Source organism: Tachysurus vachellii, chromosome 3, assembly GCF_030014155.1.
Source record: "Tachysurus vachellii isolate PV-2020 chromosome 3, HZAU_Pvac_v1, whole genome shotgun sequence".
Lineage (NCBI taxonomy): Eukaryota > Metazoa > Chordata > Actinopteri > Siluriformes > Bagridae > Tachysurus > Tachysurus vachellii.
The window spans coordinates 28,711,362-28,725,828 of NC_083462.1; the positions used below are offsets into that span (position 1 = coordinate 28,711,362).

Consider the following 14,467-nt stretch of genomic DNA (forward strand, 5'->3'; position numbering starts at 1 on the left):
ACAAGCAAGCCAACTAATTTGTCATGAATATTTTTCTCCTCAAAACAATGAACTGTATAATCACTTATTCATCCATTTGTATTCATCCACTTCTCCTGCACAGGGTCACAGGGAACCTGGGGAGTATTCCAGACACCCAGGATGTGCCAATCCATCACAATACACACACACACACACACACACACACACACCCACACAGCCTTTTTAGAGATGCCAATCAGACTACAAGGCATGTCTTTGGACTGGGGGAGGAAACCAGAGTACCCAGAGGAAACCACCTGAGCATGAAGAGAACATGCAACCTCAGTGAAGTTCGGGAATCGAACCCCCAACCCTGGAGGTGTGAGGTATAGCTGTAGTGTGAGCATGTGTGCGATTGTGCCCTCAAGTGGGTTGCCACCCCTTGTATCAGAGTCCCATGGGACAGACTCCAGGTGCCCTGCAAAGATGTGTATGATTAGCAGTAGAAAAAAAAAAGGATGGATAAATAGATGGGAGTCCTTAACTTTCATCATTAAGACTGTCCGGTGCTTATCCTAAGACTTTTATTCACAATATTCTCTCTCTTTGTCTTTCCTCTTCTACATGTGTATACTGTAATGATTTATAATCACAGTACCCCATGCGACTAATAAGACGGCGGCTCGTGTAAAGATTTCTTCCTCTTGTCTCAAGTCTCTTTCCTCTGCCAGTGCTGCCTCTGGCTTGCTCATTAGAGATCTAAATCTACATCCGGATTTCTGTAAAGCCGCTTTGTGACAAAGTCTATTGTTTAAAGGGCTACACGAATAAAAACCGAACCCGAATTGAAACGTAGTTACGTTAAGAGCGAGGTGCTACGTCTCAGACGAAATCTCCTTAAACGCGGTCATCTTATCATAGCGAGGGAAATCGAATCTCCTGCCAATTCCCAGCCTTTCTTCATGACTACTGGCTGAAAATTGCAATGGGGCACATTCCATGAAGTGAATGTTTCATGTCGTGAATTTTCCCTCCTCTTTTAAATGCTGTTACTGCCTTCTGAATGCTTCGTTGGTCTGTTCTGAAGCGAACATAAACCAGACTTAAGCCTCAGATTAAGGTTGAGGAAGGTGGGAGTGTTGTGTCTGCTGGGGGAGATACCGAGAGCACTGTGCACTTTAGGTCTGCTTCAGTGATACACACATCTCAAGAGTTCAACATAAACACTAATACAAAGACAGCAAAGAGCTCCTGGAGAGCAACCTAAATCCTTCACACACACACACACACACACACACACACACACAAACAGCTGAAAGTGTACAGCCTTCACAAAAGGGCACTCAGAGATTTGGTAGAGCTTAAAATAAGCCACGAACATAGCAGACTGCACACACATTTTACACACACACACAATATCCACTCCTTGCTCCTCTCCTCCAGCCGTTATGCTTCTCTGTCCTTTCTTTACCTTTTCTCTTCTCTTCGCTCCCTCACTAAATTCCTGGCATTGCATGTGGACTCGGACTCAGAGTTCACCTCCCCTGCACTAACCCTCTCAAACGGTCTCGGACGCTCTGCTTTATCTGTCTCCATAGTTACCCCCCCCCCTCCACACTATCCCATCATCTACAGTGATTGAAACCAGGCTCTGCTGTTGCAACCCACCCCTGCATTCTTTTACACACACACACACACACACACACACACACACAGAGACACAGACACACACACACACACACGTCTGACCTCTGGGTGCCTGGGTTCTGCAGACAGCCGTTTGAGTGTGTGCGTTATGCACAAGAGCTTGCTGTCTGACCGCGGGCTCTTTTTTCCAACGGTCGCCCGTGTTCAGTACGAGTGAGAGCAAACACAAAAATGTTTCATTCATCCTTCATTCAGCCAGATCAGAGAGAGCGAGAGAGAGAGAGAGAGAGAGAGAGAGAGAGAGAGAGAGAGAGATGAGATGAGATATCCCCCTTTGTACTTTTGGGCGATGATAAGAACACAACCATACACACAAAGCATGCGCATTAGTTTCCTGTAATTAAATGCTATTACTACATTAATTATGGTTGAAATTACTTTATAATATTTGTTTATGGCTGCTCAACAGCCATTAAATGCTCCTTGGTTTAATAAATCAACCCACCACACCCATCTCTCTCTCTCTCTCTCTCTCTCTCTCTCTCTCTCTCTCTCTCTCAGATAGCTACAGTACATCCAGCACGGTCCAGCACACTAAGCAGTGATCCATCATACTCTTGAAACCAGGGCAATCACATACAAATGAATATAAGGGGTGGCCTTGTGCGGGGATGTGTTATTTGAAAAGTGCAAGCGGTGCAGATATATTTACTCAAGGTGCTGTATAACTGTCCAACTTTCACTGTGTCTTTCTCTGTCAAACGTTCTCCTGTGCTCAGTTCCGAACAGGGTTATTAGCAGTGCTGTACGAAGGGCCAGTGTCAGGATACTCAATAAAGTATTATGTCCGTAATATATGTATTAAGCCTTGGCAAGCAATAGTTGTTTTTTGTTTGTTTTATTTTAATGTACACTAATGTATACTAATGTATACTAATGAACCCGCTGTTGGTAATCGAGTACATAAATCTCTGGGTTTAACAACTTCCTTGTCCACACTCAGGACTCTAAATGAGCGCTTCGTTAAGAAAGTGCACTTGTTCGGTGGATGTGTTGTTGTAAGGATACCGAGCTACTTTAAATCTGAGACTAAACAGTGTTCGTATTGTGTCTTACACATGCATATTTACACTGATCCAAAATCAGAACTGGAACTTTTAATCAAAAAAGCTATTACACAAGCACAAAAGACGCGGCGTATTCCGTTCATCCGTCCATTTTCTCAGCACGAGGGTCACAGGGAGCCTGGAGTCTAGCCCAGGGGACTCGGGCTACGAGGCGAGGTGCCAACACATCACAGGGTACACACACACTCACACATCCATGCACACACTACAGACTATTTATGGATTTATCAGCCTACAATGCATATGTCTTCGGCCTGGGAGAGGAAACTGGAGCATTCAGAGAAAACCCCAAACCCAAACCATGGAGATAACACCGGAATCATCAACCCCAGAGGTATCAGGCAAACATACAAACCACTAAGTCACCTGATCCAGGCAGTGTATTATCTATTACATTACTATTTTATATATTTATACACAACGTGAAAATCATTGAGACGGAGGTCCTGACAGTTTGATCAGTTATTGCGGAAAATAAGAAATTTATTACAAAAATAAATAAAGGCCTCATAAATACAGTTTAACGAAAAACTTCATGTACTCTCGATAATATACACTAAAAATAAGAGGAGAAATCAGTGTGACCTCTAACAATGAGCTTGAAAGAACAGAATCCATGACAACAGGGCATCCTGTAATAATCTTTTAACACTCAAAAGAGGCTTATGAAGGAAGGATAAAGAAAGAGCGAGAGAGAGAGAGAGAGAGAGAGAGAGAGAGAGAGAGAGAGAGACTTTTGTTTGTATGGTACATTACTGGGTCAGTCTGCCTGTCTCCTCTGTAGAAATGCCAGAACCTCAGCAGCCATGCGTCTAAAAGCATCCATAAGTGCCAGCTCTCACGGCTTTGTTCGAGTCTAATATAATTCAGAACTAAGTGCAAACATGGCTTCGCCGTTTGATCTTGAGCAAAGCACTTATCTAAAAAAGAAAAACATATCCTGTAGCTAAAGCCAACCACATCCAACGACATACTTTCCCGAATATAATGCTGGCGCACCATCGGCGCAGGATGAGAAGCAGCTGGAGCTCATACACAAGAGAGCTTAGGCAGGGCTCAGACCTGCTGCACCTCTGCACACATGTTCTACTTCCTGTGTTCAAAACCGAGCTACCCTGCGGCACTGTCTGCTGCAGATCAACTCAAACAGCCTTGAGACCGGGACTCTGCTGACACATCCACACATCGCTTAGCCTGGGTCAGACAGATCCGTGCGCTGTGACTGACACCGCCATGACACCTGAATAAAATGTGACGCCCACATAAGACAGTTAAGGTGAGAATAAGGATTTTGGGGGAAACGATTATTTTTGGGCTGTTCAAGGTGCCTTAGCTTTGACAGTTCGCAAATACTTCCTTGCCGATGGGAGAAACGTGGTAGGGGAGAAAAATCACTGTCAAGTTTTACGTTCGGTTCTAACAAATCTTCTAAACACACATAAGCCAGGAACTCAACTGAAGTGTGAATTTAGATATAACAAATGTGTATGATCTTTAGTTTCTGATGAAACTGTTGGCATATTTGCAAATTGCAACTATGGAAGTCAACTGACAAACTAGTCAGAGTGATATATCAATATTAAACGAGAGTTTCCTGTTGTTTCCCAACATCTCAGCTGAAATTACATCATGGCTTTGATTAACCTTTATGTTACTCAATAAAACGATCAATTACTATCTATAATTTCTGATTTTATCAGCTATTGTTTTTGATAGTTTTCCTGCACCTTTTCTATTGCATTGACCATCCTGATGTGTCTGCCAATACCTGCTCAAGCTGATGCTCTTAAAATACTGCAGATTCTCCTGTGTGTGTATATATATATATACGTATATATATATATATATATATATATATATATACGTATATATATATATATATATATATATATATATATATATATATATATATATATATATATATATATATATATATATATATATATATTTCATTGCTCTCTCCTGTCTCTCTGTCTGACACACGGACTTCATTACCTTACATCGATCCAGCAAAACAAAGACCCTGGATGCTTCGATCGCTTCGTCTGTATGTGTGTGTGTGTTTGTGTGTGTGAGAAAGAGAGAGATAGATAGAGAGATTTAGAAGCGTGAAGAAACAAAAATGAAAACGGAAACGAATGCTATTTTGCCACAAACAATGCAAAACGTAATCCGTAACTGTTCAGGGATTTAGCAGTTAAATTGCTTTTAACATCACATTAGCATAACAGCAACCCCAGGTACATGATAGTGAAATACTTTATAACTAAATGGAGAACAAACATTAAAATTTCACGTGTTTACTGTGTTAATGGGCTTAATACATCAAATCTCTGGATTGATGGATTTGATGCATTACTTCATTGTCCACTCTCAGGACACTAAATAAGTGCTTCATTAAGCACTTGTTTGGTGAATGTGATATTGGAAAAATGTTAAGTCTACTTTTCTGAGATTAAACAGCGCTCTTATTGTCTCTTCCACCCAAAAAAAAAAAAAAAGAAAAAAAAAAGAAGGAAAAGCATGAAGAGTCAGAGATCTGGATCCGCTTAAAGGTCCTGTGGCCTTTAATCTGGTAATGTAATCTTAAGAAACTTAATAAAATAATAACAAAATAAAATACAGTTTATAGACAAACTTTTTGTACTGTCTCAGGAATCAGTTTGTCCTCTAAATGCAGCATAATTTAAATGAAAAAGAAATGAAACAGTTTTCTCAGTTGTTCTAACTAGTTTAGGTGAATTATGGGACTTTAACATAAGATTGAAAATGTTAAAATATTGATTCTGTTCAGAGTGAAATTTTTTATTCATCTATTTTTTCTTTGGAGTTAGACACCAGAGTAAAGGTTGTTGCTTACCGCTTTGTTGCTTCGGCATCTTTATCCTAGTTTAATACAGGCCTCCTTTCTACATAACTCTTAATTATTCATGACTCCTGCGATTCAATAATTCAGTAATTATGGGGATGAGTGCATGAGCTCGTCTGTCTGCTCTGTTCAGATAGAGCCACCAGTGATCTGATGTATGAACAATGTGCATGCTTTTTGCCACACACATACACGCACACACACAAAATAAGGCAACACCTGGAGCATGTAATTGTTCTAATAGCCAGATTCATATAAGTACATCACATTCATAGAAAATATAATATAAAGTTCAGTTACAAAATGAATAATGTTAACACAGAGATTTAGATCACAGATCTCTTTTCTTCCCCACAGATCAGACTAAAGGCCAGTGCTCCATGCATTATAGACTAGGAGTTTGTCTTACGTCAGATTAAGCAGATAGGTGTTGATTTTAGGTGTTGGCCTTATGAGATGCGAGCCCATATACGCTGTTCAGTGGTATGTAAGAAAAGAGCTGGAATGAATTCTAAATGTTGCTCGTGTGGTGTAGAAATGTAAAGAAGTAGCTCCTATAAGGATTTTTTCTACATCAAATTTGTGTGAGTGAAATGAAACAAGTCAGACGGTCCTATCTGGTCCGTGGATCTTGGATGTCAAACTTCCTGGTTTTTTTTTAAATAAACACTAAGATATTCCATCCATATACAGCAACCTCTAGTGCCTTAAATGTTTCTAAATCAATACTGACTATGACACTGAGATGAACCCTTAAATGTACTTAAATGAACACAATGGAAACTATCAGGCTAACATAACTAGCTAAATTTGGCTATCTTACACAGGTAGCTACTTAACTTATCAAAACGACATCATGTTATGTCAGTTACCGTAATACTTTTTAAAGCAGTGGGATTTATTTTCACATAGATGCCTTGATTAGACTGTTGTAGGAAAATTTGTTAACACGTTTCAAACATCAACAATAGCTTCATTTTCAGCCAGTTTCTGTAGAGCGTCTTATCACTAGGTATAAAATGATGCCTTCGGTTTTTAAAATATATTAGAATAAGATGCATTTGATGGGCTGCAATACGACCAACTCATATAAAACACTTTTTTGTCCCACAAACAGTTTGAGTGACTAAATAAAGCAACTATTCCAAAAAGAAATAAATCACAATCTATAGCGTGAACTTCAAGGACAATTGGGCGTTTATTCATTTAGTCAAAACATGTGAATTAGGGGCCGAACCTAAGAGTTCATATTACCATTTAAAAAACAGCCCACACAAAATCAAGTTTCCAAAATACCCCTTAACACACACACACACATACACACACACACACTGTCTGTTCTTCCTTTAATTCCAGTTCAGTCAGCCCATAGAAAAGCACCGACCCGCATACTGATGACCTCACTGCTGCGCTCTGATTGGACAAACTGCAAGAAAGTCCCCATATCCCAGGCCAAAAATGGTCTTCTTTTTCTCTCTCTCTCTCTCTCTCTCTTTCTGTGTCTCTCTAATCAAGATTCACTTGGGTTTGTGTAAGTTTTGCAAAATGAACAAAAAAAAAAAAAACCTTGACGCTTGAGGTTCTCTCAGTTCCTTTCATCAGAAATGATCAAACACACACCTCTGGAGAAGTTCTCTGTGTATATTTGTCTGTGTTTGTGGGTTCTGATCAGTGCAGTAATCACCTCACAAACTCTACATCTCCTTGTGATCACACTGTCTCTTCTAACAAGGCAAAGTGAGTTACTTCTGTCAACAATTTTTTATCCTTTTTTCAAGAAAAATGAAAGAAAGAAGGGAAGAAAAAAGAAAACACGGAAAAGTTACAAGCAATTCTGGTTTTTGGATTCGGTGCGGAACACATGAAGGAAAAAGAAGTTGAAGACGCAATTTTCACAATATACCATATGTATCAATATATTTGGTTGTTGCTAACAAAGTGGGGTGGTACATACAAGCGAATTTTTTTTTTGTTCAGATTTCGGTGATTTCCATGAAAAATAAAGTAACACGCAACAGCAAATAAGCTACTAGTTACTGTACTATTTTTACTTTGTTTTGTTGTGTTACTGTTCAACACTGAATAGAACGTCACACACCACTGTGGTGGTTAATGGCTCATACGAAGGCAGGCACTCGGGGCTTTAAGAATTTATAGATTCATAAGTATATCTGTTTTTACCTAGCCTACTGTGGGCAATATATTTATAGAAAAGTTCTAAAAAAAAAAAAATAATAATTTTTTTCCACACAATTGTTTATACTTAAGAATTGTATAAATACTGAATGAATAATTGTATAATATGAATTATACTTACGAATTGTCATATACTTCAAAATATATGGTGACATCAAACCCCATTTCTGCTCTCTGAGTGGCCTTAAATGCTTTTATGTTCCAAAATTGGAAGGCCATTTCTATTCCAACAGAGGGAAATCAGACTTACACCAATACAGTAATTTATTTGTTTATACTGACTGAAAATGTTCTTGAGTGACCCGTGACAGCGAATAAATAATACAGAAAAGGAAAGATGAATAAAGATGAGACAGGATATTCATAGGAAGTTCCTGTGCCTGTATCCTGTCTCACAGTGCTGTGCTGCTTCATAGGTACATTTTATCAGTGTGGATCAGCTCGGTTAGGCAATGAGAAGCTTCACACGGTATTACTCCTTAGCTGAAAAGGACAGACAGGAGGGAGCGGAGAAAGTATTCATCCCTGAGTCATTTGCTTTAAAAAGGAGGTGATGAATGAGTGTTACTGAAACAAAACATCCTCCTCATGTTAGACAAGAGACTCCCACTAATCCACGTACAGGGGTCAAACCCCCTGAGGCAAACACACTGGCCGAAAAAGAGAGAGATGAATGAAAAGGATGAGGTTTTCACACTTGCATTAGCAAAAGATACAGCAAGTAAAGGTATTAACTGATATCCAGCAGAGACTGAGTCCAGAGACAAGGGATTAGATTGCAGTAAAGGACAGGATTTGTGTGTGTGTGTGTGCGAATGTCATGTTGCTCCATCTTTCAACTTGAAAGAATACAGGAAGCAAGTCTGTGAGTCAACACTTATATCAACTGTCTCTCCTTTGTAAATGTATAACTTACCAAGGGCAGTTTTACTGGACACACACACACACGCGCGCACACACACACACACGTAAAAAGAGTAATGGAAACTCCCCGCAGGCTGTGAAATGTAGACTCCCTGTGTGAAATCTAAAGCCATGGTTGTTTCTTTTGTTTTAATTGCTTTTGGTCAGTGTAGGTGTGTGTGTGTCTGTGTGTGTGTGTGTGTGTGTGTGTGTGTCTCTGTGTGTGCTGCAAATTTCCACAGATGAAAAGTAACAGGATAACAGCTTGCAAATGTGTCTTTGTATTTCAAAAAGCTACAGCATAAGTAATGTGGAATGGAATTGAAATCTTCTGTTCATTGAGGTTTATCTAAAATGATGAAGGGAAACTGCAACTCTAATATGAGCTCTAAACAAGTGGTGAAAACAGACTTTCAGTTAATAACATGTGAATAAATGTGACCTTAACACTCATATTTTCAGGGTGTATTGTAAAATAATCGATGGAGGATTTGAGGAGAGTTATGTTTTACCTCAGGATTAGCCAACTTGTGTTTTACCTCAGGATTAGCTGAGCTAGCAAGTTTCTCCCATTCAAAACACAAACAAATAAACATTTAATTGATATGTAAATGCCCTCATCTCATAGTAGGACACTTATCTTAGCCTAAGAGGTGTCAAAGGATTTTCTATGAAGAAAAAAAGCAGTGTGTGAAACCATTAATTAGCTACCTAGCTAGCCAGTCTACTCGAGTAATAGTCTAAATAATGGCACACAGGAAACTGTAATACACAAACATTCAAAGATTCATTTAAAAACTTCAGAGAAGATTCTTAGCTTTATCTGGCTTATTTTTGTGTTATCTCCAGGAATTTTTTTCCTCGTTAGCGCTAGCTATCTTTATTTTTAACTTCTTTTAAGACAGTCAGCATGATGCCTTCTGATCTTTATCAACAGACATCTTAATTGATGATAAGCACAAACAACAATCCCAAAAGAAGAGAGAAAGGGATGATAGAAATTTTACACAAGGAATGCTTTTGTCTTTCGGTTAGCTGCGAAACAGCATCCCCCTTCATATCAAAGCCCTGAACAAAAGGCATCGTGGGTAATTCCTAAGTGTAAAATCTCCACATTCGCATTTCCTCCCTGCTGCAGTCAGCTCCTGTGGATCTTTGAACTATGATTAAATGACCATATGAGCACAGGGGGGAGTAGGCTTCATGCTATGGACGGCCTCCACGGATGGGTGTGTAATCAATGCTATTGATCAGTGGATGTTTCAGCAGAGTGTGCAAACCAAGCGATCTGATATTTAACCGCAAATATCTCACGCTCACAACAAAATTACATTCCTGCCATAGTAAAATCATCACTCTTACTTCGCACACAAAAAACAATACACATGGGTGCGCTAGGCTATAAACACACCGCTGGTTAAACCTAGTCCTCCCCCTGCTCTGCCTTCACATAAACACAAACACAGTCACACAAACCGGGCGCACACCCCCACCTGACTCCGACACACAAATACACGCTAATTTTCTCATCGGCCGAAAAAAAGCTGCAATCTGCCACGCTTGCCTTCAACCATCTCTAACATCAAGCAGTAAATGCTGCAAGAATTGAATCCACAGATTACAAACGACTTCCTCACTCACCTTTAAGCAGGGCCTGTCCCTCTGTAATGATGTCATTGACAACGACGCTGTACTCTTGCTGGGTGAAGCCTGGCTGGCATGGCACGTCCCCCGCAGCCTGCAAAACCACCTGCCAAAACAAGCAAACCACTTCGCTTAGTAATCAGTAACTATACTTAATGAACTCTAGAGAGAAAAATATTACAAAAACCTACTCTGCATATACATCTATCAAAATATATTTACCCAGGCACCAAACTGTGCCGCAGAGAAAACTCCAAAGAGGCAGTCTCGTTTTATTTATTCTGGTTTATTCATATACTCATAAAATGTTATTGTATTGTATTTTATTTTATTTCTTATGATATTCAGCTTGATTTTCCATCTCGTATGCTATCCAGGTTTCAAGTTCGTTCTACATGGGATGAATAAACGAACCACTCGCATGCTTGCTGGACATCGTTAAATACATACATGTGTACATACATCTGTTTTTTAATCTTTTATTTTATGTTTAGGTTCTATAAAGCTGCTTTGAGACAATGTCAACTGTTAAAAGTTCTATACAAATAAATTTTAACTGAATCGAATTGAATGTGGTATCACACTGAAAACGTAGCTTTAAAATAAATTAAAAAATATATATATTTGACCTGCTTTTATTTCAAGATCTTTTTTTACATCAAACAAATGTAACAAAAGTTCATTTGGACATAAATCTGTGAATTGCATGTCAACAGTGTAACATGGTTTAAAACATTCTGATGTGGATTGTAGCATTTTATAAATTAAACTATTATGAAATTATTAATATCTGAACAATCTGACAGCCCCAGTGTAACGGTCTGATGATTTCCACTGATCGATGGTCAATTTCAGCGTTTAAAACAAAGTGCGTTTGAATTAACCTACATCACAGCAAAGCGCCACACAGTAAAGCGGTTCTGCTCATGATGACCTCTTGGCATTCTGGGTATATTTCTCTGTGTAGTACTACTGGGCATCGATCAATTGATTTAGTGGCTCCAGGTGAAAAAACATTAATAATCTTCTTCTCTTCTGTCTGCTAAATTATTCAGTGTATCTCATGAGTGTCGTATTCCCTGAGGGCTTGCCATGGTCTCTCTTCCCTTTTCCTCTCTCTCTCTTTTCCTCCCCCACCTCCACTGCTCTTTCGTTACCCCCCAATGGCACTGAAGCATCTGTTGTTTTGGAGTGGGGTGTAATTAGACTGATGAGGTCATGAGGGCGAGACGTTGCCAAGCGAGGCTGACTGTCCAACACATGGTCCGGCTTTACAAGCCAGGTCTGGAGGCACACTTGGTGCGCACACACTCAAGCTCTTCTAATTCCTGTATGCATTGCACATAACTGGTACGTGTCATTATCTGTTATGATATACCGCATCATCAAGTAGTGTTTTTTATATTAAAGTACAGTCACGACTGCTGATAAGCAGCATGAATTAGGCTGCCTAGGTAGACAGCATTTTGGGTAGCCTTTGTGTGTGATAAATGCCCGCTGAGTCTTTTTGTCAGTTTAATTGCTGCCTGATCAGCCAGGTTGTGGTAAATGTGTACCCTTTCTTTTTAAATACAACATTTTGACGTTGTTATAAACTGTAATAAAAGCTTAGGCAATTACTAGATGAAAATTTCATATCATCACACGCCTTGTGCGCAAAAAAAAAGAGACACAAAGAAACGCTCAACTGCACGACTAACACCAGAAGCTTCTCTTCACTTTCCACAACAACATCAACTACCCAAGCCACACTGCAAGATCTAGTTCAGATGCTGTACGACATCTCCTCGATACCCCGGTGTGGGTAAACGTCTATTCTGGCTCTCAAAGGGTGAATTTAAAGATCAAAGGCATGCAGTATTTGGTTCCTGATGTCCACTGTGAACTGGCCTCTTTGTTTTGGAGTGAGATCAGAGGAGGAGAGGAGACGGCTGCCTTGTTTGTTAATGAGACGGCTGATTCGCCAAACATGTTAATTACTTGTTAACTCAAAGGGGGCTTGAGTGACCTGTTACTCGCTTTCACAGACAATGCCTGATAAGACACTTCACGCAGATTTCCATAGAAACATGCTGGTGGTCAGATTGTCAGACTTTTGTTCTCCGATGTGTACTCAACACCCGTGAATCGACGGATAGAAATCTGAAGATAATCACGGATGTCAGCACTTTCACAACACCATGCCGTCGCTCCGTATCAAATATCCATACAGATGGAAAGGAACGGCCAAGATGCTGCTGAGGCTTGGAGACACAAAAGGAGGAACTCGGAGAAGAGAGACACAAGAGAGCACAGGCGAGGCATCATCACATACTCCTTTATTCGCATCTTCCCATAACCAAGACCTTTAAGCATGACCTCGAGAGTTTCACCCCGAACCCGTGAAGTATGCTGGGTATCAGACCCCCCACCCTACAATTTAAACATGCACGGAGCCTTTAAATCTACACATTAACATTAGAGAAGTCCGGCACATTAAGTACAATAGAATACATCACTATTTATGTATTGTTTGCCCACTGACCAGATCTAATTATTAACACTCTGATAGGGGAAGTGGGTTTTGTGCAAAGGTGAATAGCTTTCTAAAAGGGGTTGTGTTTGGAACAATTTCTGAAGGGAAACCCTGAAAGAGCCTTTAAGGGGTGTCATAGTGCTCATGTTTTCTGTCTCTGTATGCTCAGGATGCTCAGGCACTGAAGGATAGATAGCTTTACTGCTCCAGCACTAGACCACTCTTTCTGGCATGTTATAAACATTCGGATTTATCCTGAATATCCGGACACTAAAGAACTAAATAACACAATTCAATCCCCGACAGAGAAATCTCATTTGCAAGACTGAGCAGCTCTCAGCATGGAGCCCATTCAGGGAACGACATTAACGCCCTGCGGCGACTCCAACGAGCTCTTCATTACACGCTTATTGAAACCTTCATAGTGTCAGAACAAGCACAACAGTAACCGAGTGCTTTCTCTACAAAAACTTTCCCGTCCAGCAGGAATCCCAAGCGCTTCTCTTCTCGTTCAGCACGGGACGTTTAACCCGAACACAGCCGCCGTTAGCGCGAGCGCACATACCGGCGCTGCTCGGGGATCGTTACAGCAACACAGTCACGGAGGTGAACGAACTACTACACTAGCAGGAAAACTGTAAACCATCTTAGTAGCCCGGGTATTAATAGCTCTGCCTCATATGTTTAGCATAACCTCATGCGCCATAGTCTCATCCTTTCTTGCAAGGGAGAAAATCCGCTATAACAACGCACGCGCAAAAGGAGCAGCGCTCGTGCACGCTCAACCCTAAAAAAAAAAAAAAAAAAAAAAAAGATTTCACATCCACTTTAGCAAAACACTGTAGCTGAAAATAAGTCAATGCAAACACACAAACACAACCGGGCTCGTCACACGCCTTGTGCACGAAAATGAGAGACGCATGCGGACATTGCATTAAATTTACCTGCAAAGCAGCGACGAGCGTCAGCACCAATCCTCCCTTACGGTTCATGGTGCAATTTCTTTAATTTCTCCCCCGTTTGCTGTGATAGATGGTTATAGTGTTTGGTCCAGCAGATGCAGTGTAGGAGGCATGAAGCGACAGCGTGCTCCGCTTGGTGCTCGGTGCGCGCGTGAGTGTGTGTATGTCTATGTTCTGTGCGCTCGTGCTGCTGCTCGTGTTCATGCCGCTGCCGCTCCGCCTGCTCCTCTGCTCCACTGTTACTCAGTGTCTCCACCTAGCGGCTGCAATTGATAGCCAGTCAGATTCGAATAGCTTTCTTAGCATGATAAGATGAAAAGGGTTTCCATTGCTAAAGCAGGGTTAACGTTAGATTACAGACATACTTATTAAAACAAAATAAAAACAATAAGTAGGAAACGGCAAACAATCACAGAGTGATTTATGTTGATGTTATTGTGCAGATGGTGGTCTTGTATCACAGGCTACTCTTTTTGTCCAGACAGGTCTTTACAAGCTTGCTAAGATTTCTCAGGTGTGGGAGTTTGTTCTTGTTTGGCACCAGAATGAAGACTTTTTAATAGGTTGTGAAATTGGGGAAATATTTTCATAATTTGTATTTCATTAGACCCTGTTTAAAAAAAATTAACAAACAAAATAAAGC

The 14,467-nt window shown here is 40.3% G+C and overlaps 1 protein-coding gene across 1 annotated transcript in view; it reads right to left on the reverse strand.

Annotated features, from left to right (window-relative positions):
• Positions 1-14,023, reverse strand: part of cdh2 (cadherin 2, type 1, N-cadherin (neuronal)) — a 44,780-nt gene extending 30,757 nt beyond the window's left edge. The window contains exons 1-2 of the mRNA XM_060866611.1: positions 13,807-14,023; positions 10,345-10,453 (exon numbers count right to left, since the gene is read on the reverse strand). Of these exons, the coding sequence (XP_060722594.1) occupies positions 10,345-10,453; positions 13,807-13,854 (157 nt within the window). The 5' untranslated portion in view covers positions 13,855-14,023. The remainder of the gene's footprint in view (positions 1-10,344; positions 10,454-13,806) is intronic.
• Positions 14,024-14,467: the final 444 nt, after the last annotated feature.